Below are 23,288 nucleotides of genomic sequence, written 5' to 3' on the forward strand. Positions count from 1 at the left end.
ACTGCTGTATATTGTTATTTACCTTTGCCCCACTTCTGTTTATCTGAATTGTAAGCTTCCAGCAGTTAGAAACTTTGTCACATATGTCTTTGTAGTCCTCGTGATAGCTACTACAGTGCAAGAAACATAGTACATGCCTAATATTATTAATAACGTGTGGAGAACAATTTTTAATACAGTTCTCTGAGATAATACTATCCTTAGCAGTGAATGGGGAAGATGGAGAATAAGAAAGAAAAACCAAGCATTTGCTCCCCAACTTATCCTGTATATTTTATATGTGTCTCTTTTCATCTTTTTTTTTTTAATTTTATTGTGCTTTAAGTGAAAGCTTACAAATCAAGTCAGCCTCTCATATAAAGCCTTATGTACACCTCGCTGTATACTCCTAGTTGCTCTCCCCCTAATGAGATAGCATACTCCTTCTCTCCACGCTGTATTTCCATGTCCATCCAGCCAGGTTCTGTCCCCCTTGGCCTTCACATCTCCCCTCCAGACAGGAGCTGCCACATAGCCTCATGTATCTACTTGATCCAAGAAGCTCACCCTCACCAGTATCATTTTCTGTCTTATAGTCCAGTCCAGTCTCTGTCTGAAGAGTTCTTTTCTTGATCTTTTTTTCTCCATGTTTTTTTCCCATATACTTTTAAAATCCCCAAAATAGAGTAACCTCGGAGAGTATAACTTAAACTAGTGTGTGGAAGTTTTAAGGTACTATATTGCAGGCACCAACTGGCAAAGCAGTATTTCCCAATTTTCAAACCATCCAAAATTGAAATTGATTGTCATCACAGGTAGTGAATTTACTTACTATTACTGGAATCATTTGTGAAGAAGCTGGACAACCAGCTGGAAATGTGTAGCTGGGATTCAAGCATTGAATGGGAAGATGGAGAATAGTTTAGATGACTCTGAGACTCTTTGAAACCCCTTTCATTCTTGAGATTCTCTGAGTGCGCAGTCCTCTTTGGTTACCACTAGCAGTTCAAAAACATTTTCATTACTTGACTTTGAACAAAAATGATATATTACAGCTAGTGATGTGATTCAGCTTTTTCTAAAAAGTCTAATTGTTTACCGACATTTGTTGAAAAGACTATTCTTTATTGAATTGCCATGATATCTTTGTTGAAAATCAGTTAACGATAATATAGGTCTGTTTTCTAGATTGTCTGTTCCATTTCATTGATCTGTGTGTTTTCATTCCTTTACTACACTACCTTGGTTTCTGTACATTTTTAAGGGTGCAAACGGTTAATGCATTCAACTGCTAACTGAAAGATTAGTGGCTCAAGTCCACCCAGAGAGTACGTCAGAAGAAAGGCTTGGAGATCTACTTCTGAAAAACCAGCCATTGAAAGTCCTGTGGCATACAGTTCTACTCTGGCAAAGGGGATCCCTGTGGGTTTGGAGTCAGCTCTGTGACAACTAGAAAAAAAAAAAAAGTATTCACAAAAATATTTTGACTATTGTAAATCCTTTACCTTTTCATATAAATTTTAGGATTAGTTTATTGATATTTTGATTGGAATCACATTGAATCTATAGATCAATTTGGGGGAGAATTGACATTTTTGTAATACTGAGTTTTACAGCCCATGAACATAGTGTATCTTTCCATTTATATAGCTTCTCTTTATTTCTTCAGTGTTTTGTAGTTTTCAGAATATAGATTTAACATATCTTATTAGGTTTATTTCTAATTACTTAATGTATTTTGGTACTATTATAAATGACATTTTAAAAAATTCAATTTCCAGTTTTTCACTGAGTATAAAGAGGAGAAACCTACCTGTTGCCATTGAGTTGATTCCAACTCATAGTGACCCTATAAGACACAGAACTGCCCTATAGGGTTTCCAAGGCTGTATGTAAGTCTTTATGGAAGCAAACTGTCATATCTTTCTTTCAGAGAGCGGCTGGTGGGTTTGGACCACTGAACTTTCGGTTAGCAGCTGAGTGCTTAACCACTGTGCCACCAGAGCTCCTAGAGGAGAAACCTAGGTGGCTCAGACAGTTTGTGCTTGACTGTTAACCTAAAGGTTGGCGGTTCACACCCACCCAGCGGTACTGTGGAAGATAGGCCTGGCTGTCTCCTTTTGTTAAGATGAAAAAAATGAAAAGAAACCTGTTGCTGTCAAGTCGATTTCAACTTACAGCAACCTTATAGGACACGGTAGAACTGCCCCATAGGGTTTCCAAGGAGCGTCTGGTGAATTCAAACTGCCGACCTTTTGGTAACCACTGTGCCACCAGGGCTCCCTGTTTAGTAAAATTAAAAAAACTACCTAGGAAATCCTGTGGAGTAATTCTACTCTGTAATGCATGGGATTGCAATGATTTGGAAATGACTCGACAGCTTTAGGTTTAATTTCCTCTCGTTTTACTACTTTCAGATGAAAGCTTAGATTATTGACTGGAAATCTTGTTTAAATAAAAGCATTTAATGTTCTAAATTTCTCTGTAAGCATTGTTTGACCTACATCTCACTTATTTTGGTAAATATTTATCATTTTATAATGTCCCTTTTATATCAGATATTGTTCCCTGGTGTGAAGTCTTCTTTGTGTGATGTTATTAAAGGCATTGCAGCTTTCTGTTTTTTTTTTTTTGGTCATTGTTGTAAAAATATAGCTCACAAAACATTTGCCAGTTCAATGTTTTTCAGGTGTACAGCTTAGTAATATCAATTACATTAACTGGCTGTGCAAATATTACCCTTAATCAATAGCAAATTTCCCATCACCACAAACAGAAACTCACTGCTTCCTAAACAGTGGTCCCCCTTCTCCCCCTCCCTCTCACTCCTGGTAACTACTAATAAACTTTGCTCTCTATACATTTGCCTGTTCTTGTCATTTTACGTAAGTGAAGTCATACAATATTTGTCCTTTTGTGATTGTTTTATTTCACTCAGCATAATGTTTTCAAGGTTCATCCATGTTGTAGCATGTGTCAGGAGTTCATTTCTCTTTCTGGCTGAGTAGTATTCCATTGTATATACGTACCACATTTTGTTTATCCATTCACCTATTGATGCACGTTTAGGGTTGTTTCCACTTTTTGGCTATTGTGGATAGTGCTGTAATGAACACTGGTGTACATGTGTCTGTTTTGCTGCTTTTAACTCCCTATGGTATATACATAGGAGTGGAATTGCTGGGTCGTAGTAGTTCTAGTTTTAGTTTTTTGAGGAAACGCCACACTGTTTTCCACAAAGGCTATACCATTTTGCATTCCCATCAGCAGTGAATAAGTGTTCCAGTTTTCCTGCATCTCCATCAGCATTTGTTATTTTCCTTTTTTAAAATCTTAGCCATCCTAGTGGAAATGAAGTGGTATCTCATTGTGGTTTTAATATGCATGTCTCTGATGGCCAAAGATGTTGACATCTTTTCGTGTGATTGCTGGCTATTTGAATATTTATCTTTGGTGAAATGTGTGTTCAAGTCTTTGCACCTCTTTTTTTTTGGGTTGGGTTATTTGTCTTTTTGTTGTTTAGCTGTAGAAGTCTTATATGTATTTTGGATATTAGACCCTTACTGGATATATGGTTCCCAGAGATATCCTTCCAATCTTATAGGTTTTTTCACTTTTTTGGTTCAGTCCTTTGAAGAATAAAAGTATTGAATTTATGCATTTTGTCTTTGGCTGTTTGTCCTTTTGTTATTATATTAGATAATTCATCATTAAAAGCTAGTCCTGACAGTCATGCCCCTATATTTTCTTAAAGAATTTTATGGTTTTGGTTTTCACATTTAGGTCTTTAATCCATTTTGAAAAGTTTTTTGAGTATGGTGTAAGGCATGGATCCTGTTTCTTTTGCATGTGGCAATCCAATATTCCCAGCACCGTTTATTGAAGGGACTTTTCTTTCCCTGTCGAATGGACTTAGCACCTTTATCAAAAATCAATTGACCATGGATGTGCAGGTTTATTTTTGGACTCACAATTCTAGTCCATTGGTCTAAAAATCCAAACCCATGGCCATTGAGTCTATTCCAGCTATGTATCTTATTATACCAGTACCAGGCTGTTGTGATTACTGTAGTCGTGTAGCATGTTTTGAAATCAGGAAACGTGAGTCCTCCTAGTTGGTTTTTCTCCTTCAAAATTGTTTTAGCTATTTGGGTTCTCTTGCCATTCCATATAAAATTGAAGATCGGTTTTTCCATTGCTATATAGACGACTTTCTTCAAAATTGCATTGAATCTAAAGATTGCTTTGAGTAGTATTGGCATCTTAACAATATTAAGACTTGCAATCCATGAACACAGAATGTCCTTCCATTTATTTAGATCTTTTTAATCTCTTTTAGCAGTGTTAAATAATTTTCATTGTATAAATCTTTTACATCCTCATTGCGGCTTTCTGTTATTTAATATTTGCTTGATATGTCTTCTTCTATGCTTTTATGTTTTACCTATGTATATCTTTAAATATGGAAACCCTGGTGGTGTAGTGGTTAAGAGCTACGGCTGCTAACTGAAAGGTCAGCAGTTTGAATCCACCAGGCACTCCTTGGAAACCTCTGGGTCAGTTCTACTCTGTCCAGTAGGGTCACTGTGAGTTGGAATCGACTCGACAGCAACAGGTTTGGGGTTTTTTTTTTGTATCTTTAAATATAAAGTGGTTTCTTCTAGACAAGAAATGCCTACATGTGGTATGCTCTTTCATTATGTAGTTTCAAATCTTTTTTTTTTTTTTTTTTCAGGGAAGTTTTTTGATTTATAGTTTTTAGTATTCTGTTCCCTTGTTTTAATTTTCTTCTTCAGGGACCATAATCTATATGTTGGGTCTTCTTTGCCTATCTCCAGTATTTGTCACTTTCTTGAATTCTTTTTATTACTTGCTTTTTATTTTATTTAAGGTTTTTTTTTCTTTTGCTTCTCAGTATTCTTAGACAATTATCTGTTGTGTTTATTTGCTTGCATGTTTTATTTAATTTAGCCTTCGTTTCTGAAATGTTTTCTTTTATTTCTAATTCTTCCTGGAGTTACTTCTGAGTGTTTCTAATTTGTGATTTATGTTCTTTTATAACTTGTATATGTCTTCTAAATCATTTTATATATTCTTTCATGTCTTATATATGTTTTAGCTTCTTCTGAATTAGGTTACAGTTTTGAGGGCATTTTTTTCTGGTGTGGTTTCATTATAGAGATGTTATTTTGAGTCTTCTCTTTTTTTCTTATAATAACTTTCTATGAGATTTGACCTTGATTCTTTTCTGTTGATAAATTTTGTGTGATTCTTTTCTGTTGATCAGCTTTATGTGTCATTAGTTTCCTTTTAATTTCAAAGGAGGGGATATTAAATATAGGTCTTTTAACTTCACAGTCATCTTTCTTCAGTTGTATTTACGTAATGTTCAAAAATAAAGGCAGCTTACTTTCTGAGATTTTCTTGCCCTGTTCGCTTCTTCCACTTTTATCTGGGCCTTCTTCTGTGTTTCCGTTATCCCTGACCTGCTCAGTTTGGTTCAGTTTCCAGGGCTCTGTCCTGGGAGGGAGCCTGGGTGGTTAGTTTTGAAAGTTCATAGGAGCTAGACAATTTCCTTCCTCAGAGGTTACTGTGGACCCTGTGCACTAACTTGTTATTAGATTGGGCAGAAATCCTTTTCAATTTAATGTGCTTTTCTCAGATTAATTCAGTGTGATTTTCAGTTTATATCTCTTTACTCTTTGGGGTTCTGTCCTCAGATCCATCTGACTCCCCATTAGCTGCAAGCGTCAGGCCAGTCTAATTGCTGTTTGTGTTTTATCCCTACCTGCTGGCATTTTGGGGTTTCTAAGGAGTTGCCATGAGTTGGAATTGACTCGATGGCACCTAACAACAACAAGGAGTACCTAGGTAGTACAAATAGTTAATGTGCTTGGCTGCTAACTAAAAGGTTGGAGGTTCGAGTTCACCCAGGGGTGCCTTGGAAGATCTACTTTAGAAAAACCAGCTGTTGAAAACCCTGTGGAGCACAGTTCTCCACCAACACACACAGGTCATCATGAGTTGGAGCTGACTCGACAGCAGCTGGTTTAGGCATTGATAGATAATCAGTGAGACACCTAGTTGTGTTGTAAACACTATCTATGGGTTTTTTGGTTTTTCTGCCTAGTTGTTTTCTATATTTTTGTTTGTTTAAATGAGGAGATTCAGGGAGGTTCAAAAACTAAATCACTACTTTGCAGGATTCTTATGACAAACATTATTTAAGAGAATAAAATGCCAGTAAAAAAGCTAATTTAGAGAGTTCTATGATTTAACTATGTTTGACTTGTATGTGTTAGCATATTATTTAGTTGCTCAGGGTTTTGAACCTTAGGTTACTTTTCATAGTGCCCCATAGAACCACTTAATAAGCTTTCAGTACACTGAAATTCTTGGTACACATTTATTCAAGGAAATCCCAAATCATACAGTTTTTTCTGATTTTGTGAGAGAAGTGCTCATTATAATTCCATCAAGTTGACAAAGAAAATTTCTCAGATCATGGTCATATGTACACTTAACTTTTTTAAGTTGATTGAGATTTAGCTATGCAGAATCCTTACCAGGGTCATTAAATATGTCTTCAAAGAAGAACAGAGCATGGGGGCAGCACACAGCATTGGGTTTATGCATTGCCTACCTCTGAGAGTGAAATAAAGAAATATACTGTCTAAAACAGAATTTAATCTGTGAATAGAGGTTTACGTTTTAAAGCAGTCCATTTGGGAAAAAGTCATTTTGAATTTGAATGTGTAAGATTGCGCCCTATACAGTGAAACCTCTGAGAGCTGGAACTCGACAGGACTGCCTTGTTTTTTGGGTCTTGCAAATTTTCCACCTTAGACAGGGTGCAGCACTCTTTACAACTTTTCTGTTGCTCTCTATTAGTGGAAAATATTTACGTTTTCCTTCTCTGACAGATTTCCACTTTACACAGGTTCTGGCTTTCATAGGTTTTACTGTATTTGTCCTTTTGATTTGTTAATTGTTGTTAAGATTAAGCTTTTAATAAGACAGTAATTTTTTTTAAGGTATGTATTTTCAGATTCTTTGTTATTGTCATTTACTACAGTTCTTGGGCCAAAGCAGTGAACAAAATAATAATATGTTACTTAGTAGAAGTCTTTCATTAATTTAAGTCTATTAATTCTTTACTGCCTAAGCTAGGTAGAGGAGCCTTGGTGGTGTAGTAGTTAAGTGCTTGGCTGCTAACCAAAAGGCCGATGGTTCGAACCCCCCGGCCTATTGTGGAAGAAAGATGTGGCAGTCTGCTTCTATAAAGATGATAGCCTTGAAAACCCTATGGGGCAGTTCTACTCTGTCCTGTAGGATTGCTGTGAGTCGGAATCGACTTGACGGCAATGGCTGAAGCTAGGTAGAATTTACAGGGTATAACTAAAGGAATCACAACTATTTGAAGATAATGGTTTATATCCCCATATACCAGAAAAACCAAACCAATTGCCATTGAGTCGATTCTTATTCATGGCAACCCTGGGTAACACAGAAAGTTCGGAGATTCGAACTCATGCAGAGGTGCCTCAGAATAAAGGCCTGGTTATCTGCTTCTGAAAGACCACAACCTTGAAAACCTTATGGAATGTGGTTCTTCTTTGTAACACTTGAGGTCACCATGATACCTCCATAGAGAAGGTTATATTTGGTAGGAAAATGTTAGATGTTATATTGAGTGAAAACATACATGAATGGATTATCTGGAAACATAATTATTATTAATTTCATTGTACATATATTTTAGAGGTGTAGTCACTCTCTTCCCTACTATATGTGAATATAGGAACAATAGAAGATAGCAAGCATAGTTAAAGCACTGGCCTCGGATTCTGTAGACTTGGGCTCTAGTTCAGGCTTTTTAACTAAATGATGGATGACCTTCAGCAAGTCATCTTTTGAGCAGTGGCTCCTCTTTATTTTTTTAAAATATTTTCGGGATCTAATTATATGGTAAGTTTTTACTTTTTCAAAATGTCTCATTACTGTCTTTATAGTGACTTTTATTGTTTATAAATTTCTTAAAGCATACTACAGTGGGCAGATTGTCTTCCAGGGAGGATGATGGAGAAAGCATGCTACATTTGAAAAATACGGTAGTTTTTTATGATCAGAGGGCCTGGGTGCAGTTGTGTGTATCATAGGAGGTAAAGGTGAAAGTTTGAGCCAGAGGCCTGTTTGGACTTGCCCCTGTGAGTGATAGGGGGTGGCGATGGGGACAGGGCAGGAAGTTCTTAAAATGCCACGAGTAGAGGAGTGACATTTGATGTTCCTTTTAAGAGATAAATCTGATGGGTTTGTTCCGACAGTAATCTAGGTAAGAGATTCCAAACTAAGATAGTGGCGATGTAGTTGATTAACGGAGGAAACCTACAAGAAATACTAAGAAGTTAGGATCACCAAGACTTCTGTCAAGAGAGGGAAGAAAGATGACTCTCGGACTTGGACCTTATGTACCTGGTAGTGGTTTCTTCTTGGAATTCAAATGGTGTAGTGTTTCATAGTAATTAGAAATAAGAGTGTGATATGAAACTTTCCCAACTTTGTCACGACTGTGTTTAATTTCATGGCTTTAAAAAATGCATTCTCTGAAAGGCACTTACTCTAATTGTAGCAAGTAGAAAATGTTGCAACAGATGATGTATCAAAATTTGAGATTATCTAGAAGTTGTGAAAAGGTATGAAAACTGGTAGCCCTAATTCCACGCCATCGTTTAGAAATTTCAGTTTTTAAATGTGTGTGGTTTACTTTCTTTATTCTTAAACACAACAGTTAAAAAAGAAAGAGAATAACTCCCCTAAAAAAACAGTTTTATAAAAGATGAGGGAATGGACTCTGTATTAAATATTTACAAAGAGTTCCTGAGAACAAAAACGGTGGCCCTTCTTTTCCAGCAGCTGGAATCCAAAAGATCTTGAAACCAGTCCTGAAAGGCTTGCTCCTATGCAAGAAATCCTGGTGACTTTTGAGAGGAAGATAGAGAACTATTCGGGAAAATTTCAAGTGGTAGTAGAGGTGAGTCACTGACGTGAAGAATTTGTCCAGGGACTACAGATACTCATTTTCTCTTATTAATTTAGAAGGTTCTCCCCCCACCCCAAACACACACACCTGTATTCAACTAAGGCAATTGAAAATCTTAGTCTTTGTGTTCAGAGATTTTAATGGATGGGCTAATAGTAGAGCAAGTAGCATACCCTGCCTACCACACAAAACAGAAATTTTAAGAAGCCTTCAATGATATAATCTTAAGCAACAGTTGTGTTGCTTTAAGAAGGTGATACTATTATTTATGTTTTGAGTGTGTTTTGAATATTTTTAGTGTAAAATCTGCTTGGATGAGATTTTTTCAAAATATTAATTTGATTTGATCCATAATCTTTTTGACCATAAAACTGTTTACCTTACTGTAAAGAGATGAGTACCCATGTGAGGAGGAAGTCCTCTTGCTCTGATCCAGATGCTGCTCGGATACCCTTGCTAAGGTTCTTGTACTTAGTATTTAATTTTTAAACAATACAGGATTAACATAGCCCCCTCTAATTATTAAATTTTTGGGTATAGGAAATACAGGGACACGGTGCAAACTTGTGTGTACAGAAGATGTAAAGTGAAAAGTCTCCTGCTTCAGCCAGCCAGTTTCCCAGTGTAGAAGCACACATATTTATCAGTTTCTTATGTATTTGTCCTCAGATACTTTATGCCTATGTATAAACATCTAAAAAAAAACTAAACCAAACCCACTGCCATTGAGTTAATTCCGACATATAGTGACCCTACAGGACAGAGTAAAACTGCCCCATAGGATTTCCAAGGCTGTAAATCTTTACGGAAGCAGACTGCAAAACCTTCCTCCCACAGAGGGGGTGATAGGTTCGATCTGCCAACCTGTTGGCTAGCAGCTGAGTGCTTTAACCATTTTGCCACCAGGGCTTCTTATGTGAACATATAAGTGTCTTTATATCCTTACCCCAAAATCTTTTGTCCTGGAGGTAAGATTCTTCTTTCTCCCTGTTCCTTTCTAAGCAAATTGGGTAAAAAAAAAATTTATTTTACATAGTTTTACCTTTCTTCCTTCAGGTTTGACATAGACATGTTTAAGAGTCTTCTGTTAAACACTAATGTTTAAGCTTAGATTGATTATTTTAAAGTTTTGTATTTTTACCATTGGGATTTAGAAGATCTAATTGTTACAGTGTAACCTAATCATTTGCAGCATTGCAATTAGTAATCTCAGTTTGTTTATAGCAGCTAGCCTATTATTATTTTATACTTATCCCATTTTTAAAACAACCATTAAACCCCAAAGGGAAAGTCAGTACACACATGAAAATAATTATTTATGGAAAATATGTAGATACCTTCCTGATATAATATATTGGTATGAATTTTGGTTTACTGTGAATGGGTGTTGGCTAGATATTTCTTATTATCTGAGGGGGAAAGTACAGGAAATACTGCCGGGACAGATAGGAGGAAGTATTGTGGGAAAGGGGAGGATGCACAAAGATAAGGGAGAGGGGAAGCCCAAGGAACCACACTTTTTAGACATAGCAGATGAGCCTGGGATGGCCTGTAAGTGGTATTAGTTGGGCTAGGACAAATTGGAGCCATACATGGTTATCACTTAGTTGGCATGCGCACAGAACTCTGCTTTCCAAAATTTTAGAAGGATTAAAAAGAAAAACAGTTTGACAACTTTTATTCTCAGGATAATGAATCATTAAACTTATTCCTGGAATTTCAAGTGCCATGTCATTTATCTTGCCTTTTATTATGTTTACTTATTATTTCATTATATTGACAGTGATTTGACTTGGACACATTTAGCTTCTAACTTCTTGTTACCCTCTACACACATTTATTTCAAGCCTCTGTTTTCAGTAAAACTGTCTTTGTGTGCTGCTTAATTACTATTTTGTCACTGAATTAGCCCCATTGACATAAAACAGGGACTTTCTTACTAATGTGTGTATATATATATATAGTACTATTATATAAAAATAAATGAAATGTCTCATTACATTTGTCTGCTTATTGATTCTGCCTATACTTTTTCATCCATTTACACTTTTTATTATGTCTGTTAGTCCCTTTTAGTTTAATTATTTTTGTATGTTTATTAAATTAGACAAATCCAATAAATAAATGCCAGTTAACGACAGTCCCAATGCTCTTCAACCGTTGTAAAAAATTAAAAACTTAGAAGTGTTTTAAATTATATGCTTTAGTGTTTTTAGTGGTAAAACTACAGTTGAGTGAAATGTTTTCTACTTGAAAAGTTTCAAATCAGAATGCTTCATCTGTATTAGATTGTGGTGACAATGTATTAGACTGTAGATACTTTTCAACACCAGTTCAAGTAGGGGAAATTAAATCTTAAGTGATGTGTGAAGCTTTGGGCAGGCTTTATTATATGCACTAGATTGTGAATGAAGACAAAAAACTTAAAAAAAAAAATTTAGTGTGGTTTATTATGCCATTTCCAAGTGAAATCTGCCTTTGCAGTTATAATGGTGGTGACTTATGACAATGCTTCACTCAAAAAAATACAATACAAAATCTATCTAAGAGGATATTTACAATGAGAACAGACTGAATTTAATGAGACAAATAAATAGAATTCACTCTGAAGTATATTCTACTGAAATGGCATTTTCTTAACTGTGAAGTATAAAGTTAACTTATTCTTCAAATGTATCTTTTCTTAAAGTAAAAATGAGTGTTGACTTTGTATTTAATATATTCTGTTAACTTTTGCTTTGTCAAGAATATCAATAACTTTTCTGCTCACTGTATATTTGACTTTTACATTGTGTTTAAAAAGCTAATTTTGAAATGAACTGTATTTTTTAAGTAAAATGTCCATTAAAAAATTTTTTTGCAACAAACATGACCTTTGAGTTAAATGAGAGTCGTCTCCCTCCCTTTTTCATACCTGAAGTATGTGAGAAAGAAAAAATATTGACAGAGTGACATGACTTCTGTAAAGTCAAAAGAATTTTCAAAATTTTTACCTAAAATTTTTGAATTTTCAGTTTAATTTTTTTTTTTACTTTTCCAAACTTAGTTCTAATCTGTGTACTAGTATCTCTCCTACTAGAGAAAATAGGTTTGAAAAATTTAAATTTGTCCAGAATGGTGTCTGGATCAACTCCTAGAAAATAGACGGTAGAGTTGTCCCTGGGTGGTGCAAACGGTTAATGTGCTGCCGACCAGAAGGCTCCTTTGTATGTGTAAGCGAAGGCCATTCCATATTTTAATTTTTATTTAGTTGATTCTGGTTTTTTCTAGGTAAAAAAATTGTATCATATGCAGTAATTATTTTACCTGTCCTTTTCAGATTTTTATGCCTCTTTTTTTCCTTCTAAGTGCAATGGGCAGGATCCCTAGAACGTTGTTAAATAAGTTGTTATAATATACACATATGCCTTATTCCTATTTATTTTTTATTTTGCCAAATAAAATATTGATGGCCTATATTAAATATTAAATAAGGTTGTCTGGTGGTGCAGTGGTGTAAGCATTTGGTTGCTAACCAAAAGTTTGGCAGTTTGAATCCATCAGCCACTCCTTGGAAACCCTATGGGGGCAGTTCTTTCTTCTATGGAGTCGCGATGAGTCAGAATTGACTTAATGGTGATGGTTTTTTTTTTTAAATATTAAGTAGAATATTAATATAAAAGGTATAAATCATATTCATTGACTATAAGATAGTACTCATAAGAAGTACCTCCATTTTATGGACTAATAAGGAAAAAAATCTGCCTTTTTAAAGACACCATCCATCAATTGTATGATGCATTCCTATTTCAGAGATGTAAAAATGTGAAAAAAAAAAATGCAACTTAAGATTGATGAAATGTGTTTAATAGATGCCATTTTAAATCTTACTAGATTTCTGTTAAAATTTCCATTTACTCTTGCTTGCGTTATACAAACTTTTCATATTTTCTTTTCTCCCCATTTCAATGAGCTATATCTAAATTACTTTTTGCTTTGTTGCAGATGTTGTGCAAATAAAAAGGCCCTTTTTTTCTTGGCTAGTTCTTTCAAAGTTTTAATGCCTTTGTGGTTTCATAACTTGATTATTTCTGCCTCTAAATTCCCACCATGACACAATGATGTAGTGTCATTTGAATACATGAGTTGGAAAAAATTTAGGTAATTTTTATTCAAGAAGGGCAAGCTATGTTGAAAGTTTCTCAGCTTTTCTCTCATGCAGAATTACGTATTAGTTCTGCTCATACTAACTTCATACTGATACACACCATAGCATAGTAGAGCTCTCTGTCCATTCATTCACCTTACACACTTTTGAAGCTTAGGTTTATTTTACCTTAGCGTCTGTTTTTTCTCTAGGGCTAAACATCCCTTACTACCCTTTTTACTTCTCACCCTGTTGTTATTTAACTTCCTCATTATCTCTAGAGTAATGACTTAGAAATCTAGTTTATTCTGAGAAAGCACTTATGTGGAAACAATGGTGCGGTAGACATTCAGAAATGAGTCTATATTAGAATTATGTAGACTTTAAAACTCTCAGTTGGAAGACGAGTCACTGTATTTTTTATTTGAAGGAGGATGACTCTGTGCACTCTTGAGAACTACAGTTCAAGGTAGAGATCTAGTAATCTGTTAAACCTGGATTATTTTGTTTGAGGGGTCTGGGAAATCTAAAAAGTAAAGGAATAACATCTGTACCAATTAAAACATTTTGAGGAATTTAACCTTTATGTAATTGATATAATAATGAATACTGGTTTGTTTGTAAATCTTACGTTTATTTTCTAATGTAATAGGATATTAAGAATGTACTGTTTGGCTAACCCTTACTCATAAATGATAAAAAAAAAAAAAAAAAATCTGTTGCCATTGAGTTGATTCTGACTCATAGTAACTCTTTAGGATAGAGTAGAACTGCCCCATAAGGTTTCCAAGGAGTGGTTGGTAGATTCAGACTGCCGACTTCTTGGTTAGCAACCAAGCTCTTAACCACTGCTCCACCAGGGCTTCTCATAAATGATAAAAAGTTAATGATACTGAAACTTAATTAAACCAGTTGAAATGATTATCAAATTGTTCCATGCCTACTAAGCTGTGGTTCATACTCTTGGAATTCATGGATTATCTGGCCTTCAGTGTGATCTTGATTAGAAATCATGAGAGTGCAGGCATATTTTGAAGCTCAAAACACAGAAAACTTGATCATGAGTTCCTAGTTCTGGAAACACAGGATTTTTCAAGTGATATATTTAAAGTAGTAATAATACTGCCCACAAACTACCAGGAAATCCTTTTAGAAAGTAGTAATTATAAAAAAGATGGTATTGTTTTCATAGAAGAAAAATTTAGTGAAATTGTAGATCCATATATTTTAAAAATATGCTTCTATTTTGAAGTAAGAGTATTTACTTTCAGTTACGATTTAAATACTTTTCCAACATGAAGATTATTGGTAATAATAAATGTTATCTGGTATTTGTATATATATATGTGCATTTATGTATTACAAATTTTTTTTATTATGTATGTGTATATAGGAATTAAGTTTTTGTGTACATGTTAGTAATATAAAAATTTTTTTTATTGTAGTGCATGCAGGATATGGGAAATACTAAAGCAAGACTACTCTATGAAGCCAATCTTCCAGAGAACTTTCGAAGACCACAAACAGATCAGTATCCTTTAAAATTTGTTTATTGTGGGTTTTAAAAAAAATTAACCTGTTTTTCCAGTTCATATTTATCTTTTGGTATTTAGTTTTTGTATCATACTATTCTTCACTAATGATAGAAACTGATTTTCCTGAAGCTGTACTTTTTATGTAACCTGTTGCTGTCGAGTTGATTCTGACTCATAGTGCCCATGTAGGACGGGGTAGAACTGCCCCACAGGGTTTCCAAGGCTGTAATCTTTACAGCAGACCGCTAAATCTTTTTTCCTTGGAACGGTTGTTGGGTTCGAATTGCTGACCTTTCGATTAGCAGCCGAGCATTTAACCACTGTGCTACCAGGACACCTTGTGCTTTGTATAAAGTGGTAGGTTTTTAATGGGACTCTGATAATACACTAAAATAAAAAATAATACACTATCCACATAGTATTTTTTATAATTATTGCTAAGTGTAAAATTTTATGACCAATTCTTCCTGATTGCTTTCCAGTTCTTGACTGGAGAGTGTATGTCGTATATTATCGTAGACTATTTGTTTTTTTATTATTGAGATTTGGTTTGTGAACATCCTGAGTACTGTATTTTTCATTTCCAAAGGAATCTTCTTCAATCATCTTTATGTAATAACTTTAATTATATGAAGCAGTTTGGCGTGGTATGGTTATAAAAAGCAAATTGCGTATTTAGTAAGTGGAAGTGCAAAAGTATGCTAATATTTTCTTCTGACAGTCCATCTTTATCACAGATTGTACAACTGTGTTGCTTTATGCATCTCTTCTAATGAATGGATAGAATATTTTCTCATAGATGTTTAGCCAGGATGTTTTCACATTTGTTAAGGGTAATTTGATAAAATTGCTGCGAATCAACGATACCTAACAACAACAACTCACTGAAATTTGAGAAAGCTCATCAAAACTGTTGTTGTGGTTACTTGCCATTGAGTCTATTTGAATTCAGTTCTCCACGGGGTTTTCAAGATTGTGACCTTTTTAAAGCGGACTGCCAGACCTGTCCTCTTAGACACCTCTGGGTGGGTTCAAAGCACCATCCTTTCACCTGGTAGCCAAGTGCTTAACTGTTTGCATCATCCAAGATTATCTAATTGATTGTAGGTGGTATCTGTGATTCTGGCAAAAAGTAACATTTACATTTTCAACAATAAAATTAGTTCGTTAAAGATCAATTATATATTACCCATTTATATAGTTAAATAGTTGGTATGGTCACACTGAAAAAAATACGATCTTTTCTCACACAGAGATTCATACTATTGTATTTAGTTTTATATTTGGACAGGAAATTTTTAAGTTATAATAGAAAATTATTATTTTACATTGACTTTCTATGCCTCTGCTTTGTTCACCCCTCCCACAAATTTAGCAGTCTGCCATCCAAGGTTATTTTTGTTACAGAAAGAATCCTATAGTGGGAGTAGGCGGTACATTTCAGGCATAAGGAATTGTTTGATCGAAAGTATAAAGATGTGAGGTAACAACATTTTAGAATTTGAGTTTTGTGGGGCAAGTGGCAGAGAAACTGAAGAGTTTCTTGTTTTGGACTGTGAAGGGTTTTCAGTGCAATGTAGAACAGTTTTGCCCTGTTTAATTGGCCCAGAGGGAAGTCATGAATGGTTTTGAAGCATGAGAAACATTAACTTACTCTATAAGGAAGATGAGTTGGAGGTGGGTGGAGATCCTGGCAGCAGGGAGATTTACCACAACCCTGAAATGAGCAGTGTTGAAGATATAAATTAGATAGTGGCATTGAGAATGGAGAGGAAGGAATTGGAAAGATTGAAAAGAAATTAGGAAGGCAGAGCAGTTGGACTAGGTGAAGATTGGCTTTGATTTTGAGGAAGACCCTCAGGTGACCCCAGGGTTTCTAGCCTAGGAAACTGTATAAAGCTTATTTTCTAAGAGAATAAATTCTGTACCAGATGGAGGTTTAAGGGTTAGGATCAAAAGATAATGAACCATGTTTTGTTACTTTGGGCGGTTTAGGTGTTCATTAACCGTGTAAGTAGAGATAACCCATTTGGTAGTTGGAAATATGAGTCTGGACCCCAGAAAAGAGCAGGAAATGCAGATTGGGGAGCTACTTAGCGTGCAGGGGGTATAAAATACTGGATGAAGTTCACTTTGGGCAGTGGCCCTTTACTCTTTTTGGGCTCTTACTGAGAATCTTGGGTATGCTGTAGCTCTTCTCCTCTGAAAATGAAAGCCTAGGGCAGAACCCTGGGGAATAGAGCATGGTAGAAGGAAGTACAACCAAACAAAATTAATGTCCTAGGTGATTTTTACTCACTACTTGCTGGTTGAATTACTTTATTTTCCTCTTTTTGCTTTTCCCTGGAAGCCTGAGTTGACATTTAAGGCCCTTCAAGTTGAACAACCCCCCTTTTCTGGAAGGGCGGTGTGGGTTTGGTTTGATTCAGGTTTTTTTTTGTTGTTGTTGTTCTCTTTTGAATATTACAGAGTAAATTACTTGAGATTCTTGGAAGTTTTGGTGTCCTTTATATAGTACCTTATGGATGAAAGCAGTTTCTAAGATATTTAATCTATCACCTTGATTCTACATTGTTTTTAAATAAGACATTTATAAGATATTCAGGGAAAGACCATGTATAACTTCTTGAAATCTTTGTGTACTGAATTCTTGTATACCCCATTTTGTACATAATGGTTGAAAAAAAAATACCATTTCTTAAGTAACTACCATCAATTTTATGATGAGTTAATGGTATAATGAGTTACTGGTTCTGGTATTTTTGCTGACCAGCTTTTAAATATTTGGTTCTTATGTACAAATCCCAATCAAGATAGATTTTTTTTTTTTTTTTTTTAGTGAATTGGTTGGTGTCTATTATCAATAATAAATCCTCGATTTTCGTGCAGTGAAGATATGTGAAAAACAACAGCTGCAGTAACTCCTGCTTAGTAAGGGTTTGCAGTGTTGCAAACACTGAGCTTAGCATTTTATATATATTACCTTTTTTCCTTTTTTTAATTCTCAGAATGATCTAATGAGATAGAGCATAATATTCTCTTATAGAGAGAAACTGTTAAGGAACGTCCCAAAGCCACCAGATTTCCCTCTTATAGAAGGACCAAAAAACAAAACAAAACAAAACAAAAAACCGTTGCCCTCAAGCTGATTCTGACTCTTGGCAACCACATGTGTTTCAGGGTAGAACTGAGCCCCATTGAGTTTCCCTGGCTGTAGTCTTTACAGAAGCAGGTCATCAGGCCTTTCTTCTGCAGCACTGCTGACAGGGTTCGAACCACCGACCTTCCTGTTAATAGTTGAAGGCAAACCGTTTGTTACCACCTAGGGACCTTATATAAGGACAGCTGGGTGTTACTTAACAGTGATGATCTGAATAAAATCAATGTTGCCACATTTGAGTTTTGGTGGTCTTTAAAACTAAACCTATAGTTTGAGACTCTGCGCAACTAGATCATGAGCGAAGAATTTAACTTTTCATTACCTGGATTGATTGATGTCAGGCTTTTGGATTATGGGTGTGTTTGCTATTGTTACCTGAAGCAAGCTTATTTCTCAGCCTAAACTTTTTTCTTCCAAAGCATTTAAAAATTATGGTCATATTTATATGAGGTGTTGGCTTCTTATTGTTTACTATAAAAATCTAATGGCTATCAGTAACTACTTAAATAGGGGCTTTCTCTAAAAAAATTTGAGACATATGATTACTGATGACATCTCTTGGACCATGAGACCAACTCCTAATCTAATGTCATGCTGTATAGCCTTAAATTTTTTTTTTTACCTAAAATTGTTACAGTAATATTTTTATTCTTTTGATTATGAAACACTGTGATTTGGAGGCTAGTGCTTAGCTGCTAACTGAAGGCTCGGTGGTTTGAACCCAGCAGCTGCTCTGCGGGAGAAAGATAGTCTATGGGGCAGTTCTGCTCTGTCCTGTAGGGTCGTTATGAGTCGGAATCGATTTAACGGCAGTGGGTTTGTTTTAAAGATTTCAATATAGTTGACTCATCCTTAGAGGCAAGTGGAATTACACTGAGTTAAACTCACATAATATGGGACTTCACTGCATTCTTAACAAGATTTGTCACTTTTTAAAAGCTTTATAATTCACAAAAGTTATGCAGAAGCTGCTGTGAAAGTAATTTCTCATGGGGGATGTGGTTAATTCTAGGCTGCATGTTCCAATGCATGACAAATGATAAAGCTTTACATGAGCTTTTCATTATTAGGATATTTCCTCTTATCTAAAAACTTTAATTACTTCGGTTTCGTGAGATCTATTGTGCACCAAAGCTAATCAGCAGTTCTTCTCCTTTGAGGTTATTTGAGCTTTTCAGAGTTTTATTGCTGTCAGTGGTGTGTGCCTGGAGCTGGAAGATTTCGTTCTTTGGAATTAGATATTAATTTGTCTTTCAAATGGTATCTTTAAAGGAAAAAAACCTTAAAATACAAATACATGTTTAAAATACAGTACATGTAGTAGTGTTAAAAATTTTCAGGGCTTGTATGGTACCATTTGCTAGCTTTGGGTGTGGGGAAAATTGGGGATGCTGTACCAAATGCTTTGTAACTATAGGTGTGGGAAAGATCCTGGGATATTTTGTTGTTGTTACCTTTTGTTTGTTTTATTTACTGAATCCCAAAGCAACAACTTAAATTTGAATCGTCGTGAATATATTCTTTACTTCAATTTCTTGAAAATTTTATTTTGTATTTCTATTTTTTTTTTTGGTTATATTATCACACTGCATTGATTATAACTAAGTCCATATGTCTCAAATGACACCTGGAGATTGGAAGATGAAGATAAATATTTCTTGATCTCTAAATTGTTCTTTTGTTGTCATTTCTCATTTACTCATCTGTTTAAAACTTGGTTATATGCAAACCATCCTAGTAGTCTTTTAATGTAGTAGTTTCTAACCATTTCCTCTGCTACTAACCAAAAGGCTGACAGTTCAAATCTACCAGCTGCTCCTTGGAAACCCTTTGGGGCAGTTTATTCTGTCCTGTAGGGTTGCTGTGAGTTGCAGTCAACTCGATGGCAACAAGTTTACTGTGGGCTCTATGTTTTAAAAGATATGTCTATCAAAATAAATTTATCAATAATAAGACCTGAAAGTAAATTGCACTTACTGTGTGCCACACACTCTTCTTAGCTCTTTTTATACACTAACTTACTTGATTCTTACAACAATCCTGTGAAATAAGTACTGGTGTTAGCCACATTTTAAAGGTGAGGAAACTGAGATATCAAGTTATAAAAAAATAAAAACTAACTTCATTTTTTGAATGCTTACCGTTTGTTAGGTACTTCATGTATGTATTATCTGTAAAACTCTGGTCAACCTTGTGAGGTATTATTATTATTATTTTTTTAACAGATCTATTTTTTTTTTTTTTTTTAGGTATGGGTTCAGTAGATAGGCTAATAACTTTAAGGTTGAAATAACTGCCAGTTAAATAGAAAGTGCCTACTGGTTCTAGAAATGAGGGTATATAGTGGAGACCACCCTCTTGGGTCATTCAGTTGTAAAGTCATCATATAATGCAAAGCTGTGGTCAAAATTGCCTTTGAAAATCTTTTATATTTGTCTATGATGAAGATGATAGTATACATATAGAGCCCCTTCATAAATCCAACTTTGCTTTTTCCTCTACTGTTAGACTAGAATTCAGTATTCACCATGGGCCATCTGCCTGCTTTTTTTTTTTTTTTTTTTTCCTCCATTCCTTTATTTATTCCCAACCTATTAACAACAAAGTATCCATATAGACCAACACCATGCCAGAAAGTCTACTTTTGGAGGCTTAACTTGAAAAGAATCCTTTCTTTCTTTCTTTTTTTTGGTCCCATTTGAACATTCGGAAATTTTATTAGCTATCACTCCCAAGGAAACCCTGGTGGCATAGTGGTTAAGTGCTACGGCTGCTAAAGTCGGCAGTTTGAATCTGCCAGGCGCTCCTTGGAAACTCTGGGGGGCAGTTCTACTCTGTACTATAGGGTCCCTGTGAGTTGGAATAGACTCGACGGCACTAGGTTTGGTTTTTTTTTATTTTATCACTCTCAAATAAATATGAGATAGGGAAACCCAGGTGGCGTAGCAGTGAAGTGCTACAGCTGCTAACCAAAGGGTCGGCAGTTTGAATCCACCAGGTGCTCCTTGGAAACTCTATGGGGCAGTTCTACTCTGTCCTATAGTGTTGCTATGAGTTGGAATCGACTCGACGGCACTGGGTTTGGTTTTTTTGGTTTACACCTTACCCATTCCCATCCTACTGTTGCCTTCAGTAATTCCTTTAAAAAAAAAAAAAATTGTGATTTTATATATATATGGATATGTATATATAACAAAATGTGGCATTTCAACCATCCTTATGTATATAATTCAGTGACATTAATCTGTTCACCACCACCTGCCTGCTTTTGTAAATAAAGTTTTATTTGAACACAGCCATGCCCATTCATTTATGAATTATCCATGGCTGCTTTGTTGCTACAAAGGCAGAGTTGAGTAGTTGCGATATAATCAACTGTCCCAGTCATAAACTGTCCCTCAAAACCTAAAATATCTATCATCTGGCCCTTTAAGAAAAAGTTTTTCAACCCCTAAAACAAATTATTGTTTCTTTAATTGAAGTAACAATGAACTGGCTTGCATCTGAGACCTTGTACAAAAATGTATATAAAGACTGGCATGTATGCTCTAAGAGGCGTGTAGAAACAGTGATCGGCCAAGGACATAGCATATTCTCTAAATCACAGCTCGGGTAACTCAAATGGAATTTTGAAAATTGACTTTGTGGTGTACTTTGGTTAAACATAAAAGTTGTGCTTTAAGAATTTAGATTTCCAATTAATGTTTTAGGTTAAAAAAAAACTGCATATTATGTAACATTAATGTGCACACACACACACATTAATATGTTATAGAATATATAGTTTAACAGTAAGAATAATTACTGTTTTTTATGCATATATACTTTTTTTAGACCAAAAGTATATTTCATATAATCTGAAGTAAAAGCAGTTATCAGTCTTAGTAAATTCTTCCCACCCCTACTATGGAAACAGAAAGTTGTCTCTACAATGGTAATTGCTTGGTATATCTAAATTCAGACACCTTTTCCAAAAAGCTGGCTTTTTAATTTTTTCCTAATAGAAAAATGTAATATTGAATGCACATTTACAATCATAGGCAAACTTAACGTTCAACTGATATACATGTGAAATTGTTTTAATAATTTGGCAAATAACTATTTCATTTTATGAAAATCTTGGCATATTATAGTAATTTTTTGGTGTTAAATCAGCTGCCAAAATGTTTACAAATCTAAATAAACAGCCTTTAAGGCAGCTCTGGGGCTTTTACTTCAAAGAGTTTCTAAGGCTAACGTAAAGTGAAGGTGCTCTTCAAAGCAATACAGTAATTGACACTCTTCTCTAGATTTTACAGCATTTATTATGATTAGCAGAGATAAACCGACTGATTAACAAATTAATATATGATGATCAGTAATGTCATCCCTGAGAAATTAGATGTCAGAATTTCCTGGTTTCAAATCAGAACTCCCCTTTTTACTGGGAGCACATTACTAAACTTTCTCTGCCCTGGTTTTAGTTTTGAAGTGGCAGCTACCTCATAGGCTTTTAAGAGCAAAAAAAGAAGGTAATGTTGAAGTGCCTTTTACGTGCTCAGATTGTAGAAAACTGTTTTAAAAATAACCTTTCATCATTCAGTTTACAATAAATTGAATGGCTAGATTTCCTGTCCTTCTTGCCTTCCCTTTCACCATTGGCCTCTTTTCAAATGCTTTCATAATGCCTCAACTTTCCAATACCTACTGTCTGTCAATCCATTCTATTACTTTTGCCTTGACCACTAATTTAAAAGGTTCTTGTTAACTTATAAGGCATAATTGACTTAAAATTTATTGTTTTATCACTTTAGGCAACTTTCTTTTGAGCATAGTATGCCTTAACCTGGGCATCCATAGAGATACTTACGTTTCAGTATAATTAGTTTCCTTTGTGATTCTATGTATTTTATGTATTGAAGAGCACCATCCTGGAAAGGGGTCCACAGGTTTTGCCTGACTAAAATGAGAATTCTTCTGTCAGGGGTTCTTAATCTTTTTTAGTTAAGGTTAAGAACCCCTGACAAAAAAATTCTCATTTTAGTGGTATATGATAAATCAGTGATTGTGTAGTAGAAGTCATTTATGTTCAATTAACTCTAAACTCTCCGATCTCACTACAAATGCTAACTGTTAATGGATAAGGCTAGTCTGACCAACTTCAAAAAATTAAACAGTAATGACCTTGATTTTAGTTTCTTGCTAGTTCCTTGTGTTCACCATTCCTCAGCTTAGCAAGGAAAAAATTGACCACCATTTTTCTAATACACAAAGAATCTTATATGATACACGCAGAAACAGTATATATAGTGGAAAGGAAGCAACCTAGGCTTTGGAATCACACAGTAGGTATATTACCTTGGGCCAGTTGCTTAGTCTTTCCAAGTTTCTGATTGATCATCTATAATGTGAAAATCATAATATGCCCTATACTAGGTTGAGGAAGATTAAAGGAAACGAAATATGTAC

The 23,288-nt window shown here is 35.0% G+C and overlaps 1 protein-coding gene across 5 annotated transcripts in view; it reads left to right on the plus strand.

The window, feature by feature from the left end:
• Window positions 1–23,288, plus strand: part of SMAP1 (small ArfGAP 1) — a 207,306-nt gene that overhangs the window by 83,955 nt on the left and 100,063 nt on the right. For 3 of the 5 annotated variants that reach the window (XM_049895294.1, XM_049895303.1, XM_049895329.1), the window contains exon 3: window positions 14,591–14,676. In XM_049895294.1, the coding sequence (XP_049751251.1) occupies window positions 14,591–14,676 (86 nt within the window). Of the gene's footprint in view, window positions 1–8,889; window positions 9,011–14,590; window positions 14,677–23,288 lie in introns of all 5 variants that reach the window. The other 2 variants (XM_049895313.1, XM_049895320.1) reach the window with 2 other exon arrangements.

Source organism: Elephas maximus, chromosome 1, assembly GCF_024166365.1.
Source record: "Elephas maximus indicus isolate mEleMax1 chromosome 1, mEleMax1 primary haplotype, whole genome shotgun sequence".
NCBI classification, from domain to species: Eukaryota; Metazoa; Chordata; class Mammalia; order Proboscidea; family Elephantidae; genus Elephas; species Elephas maximus.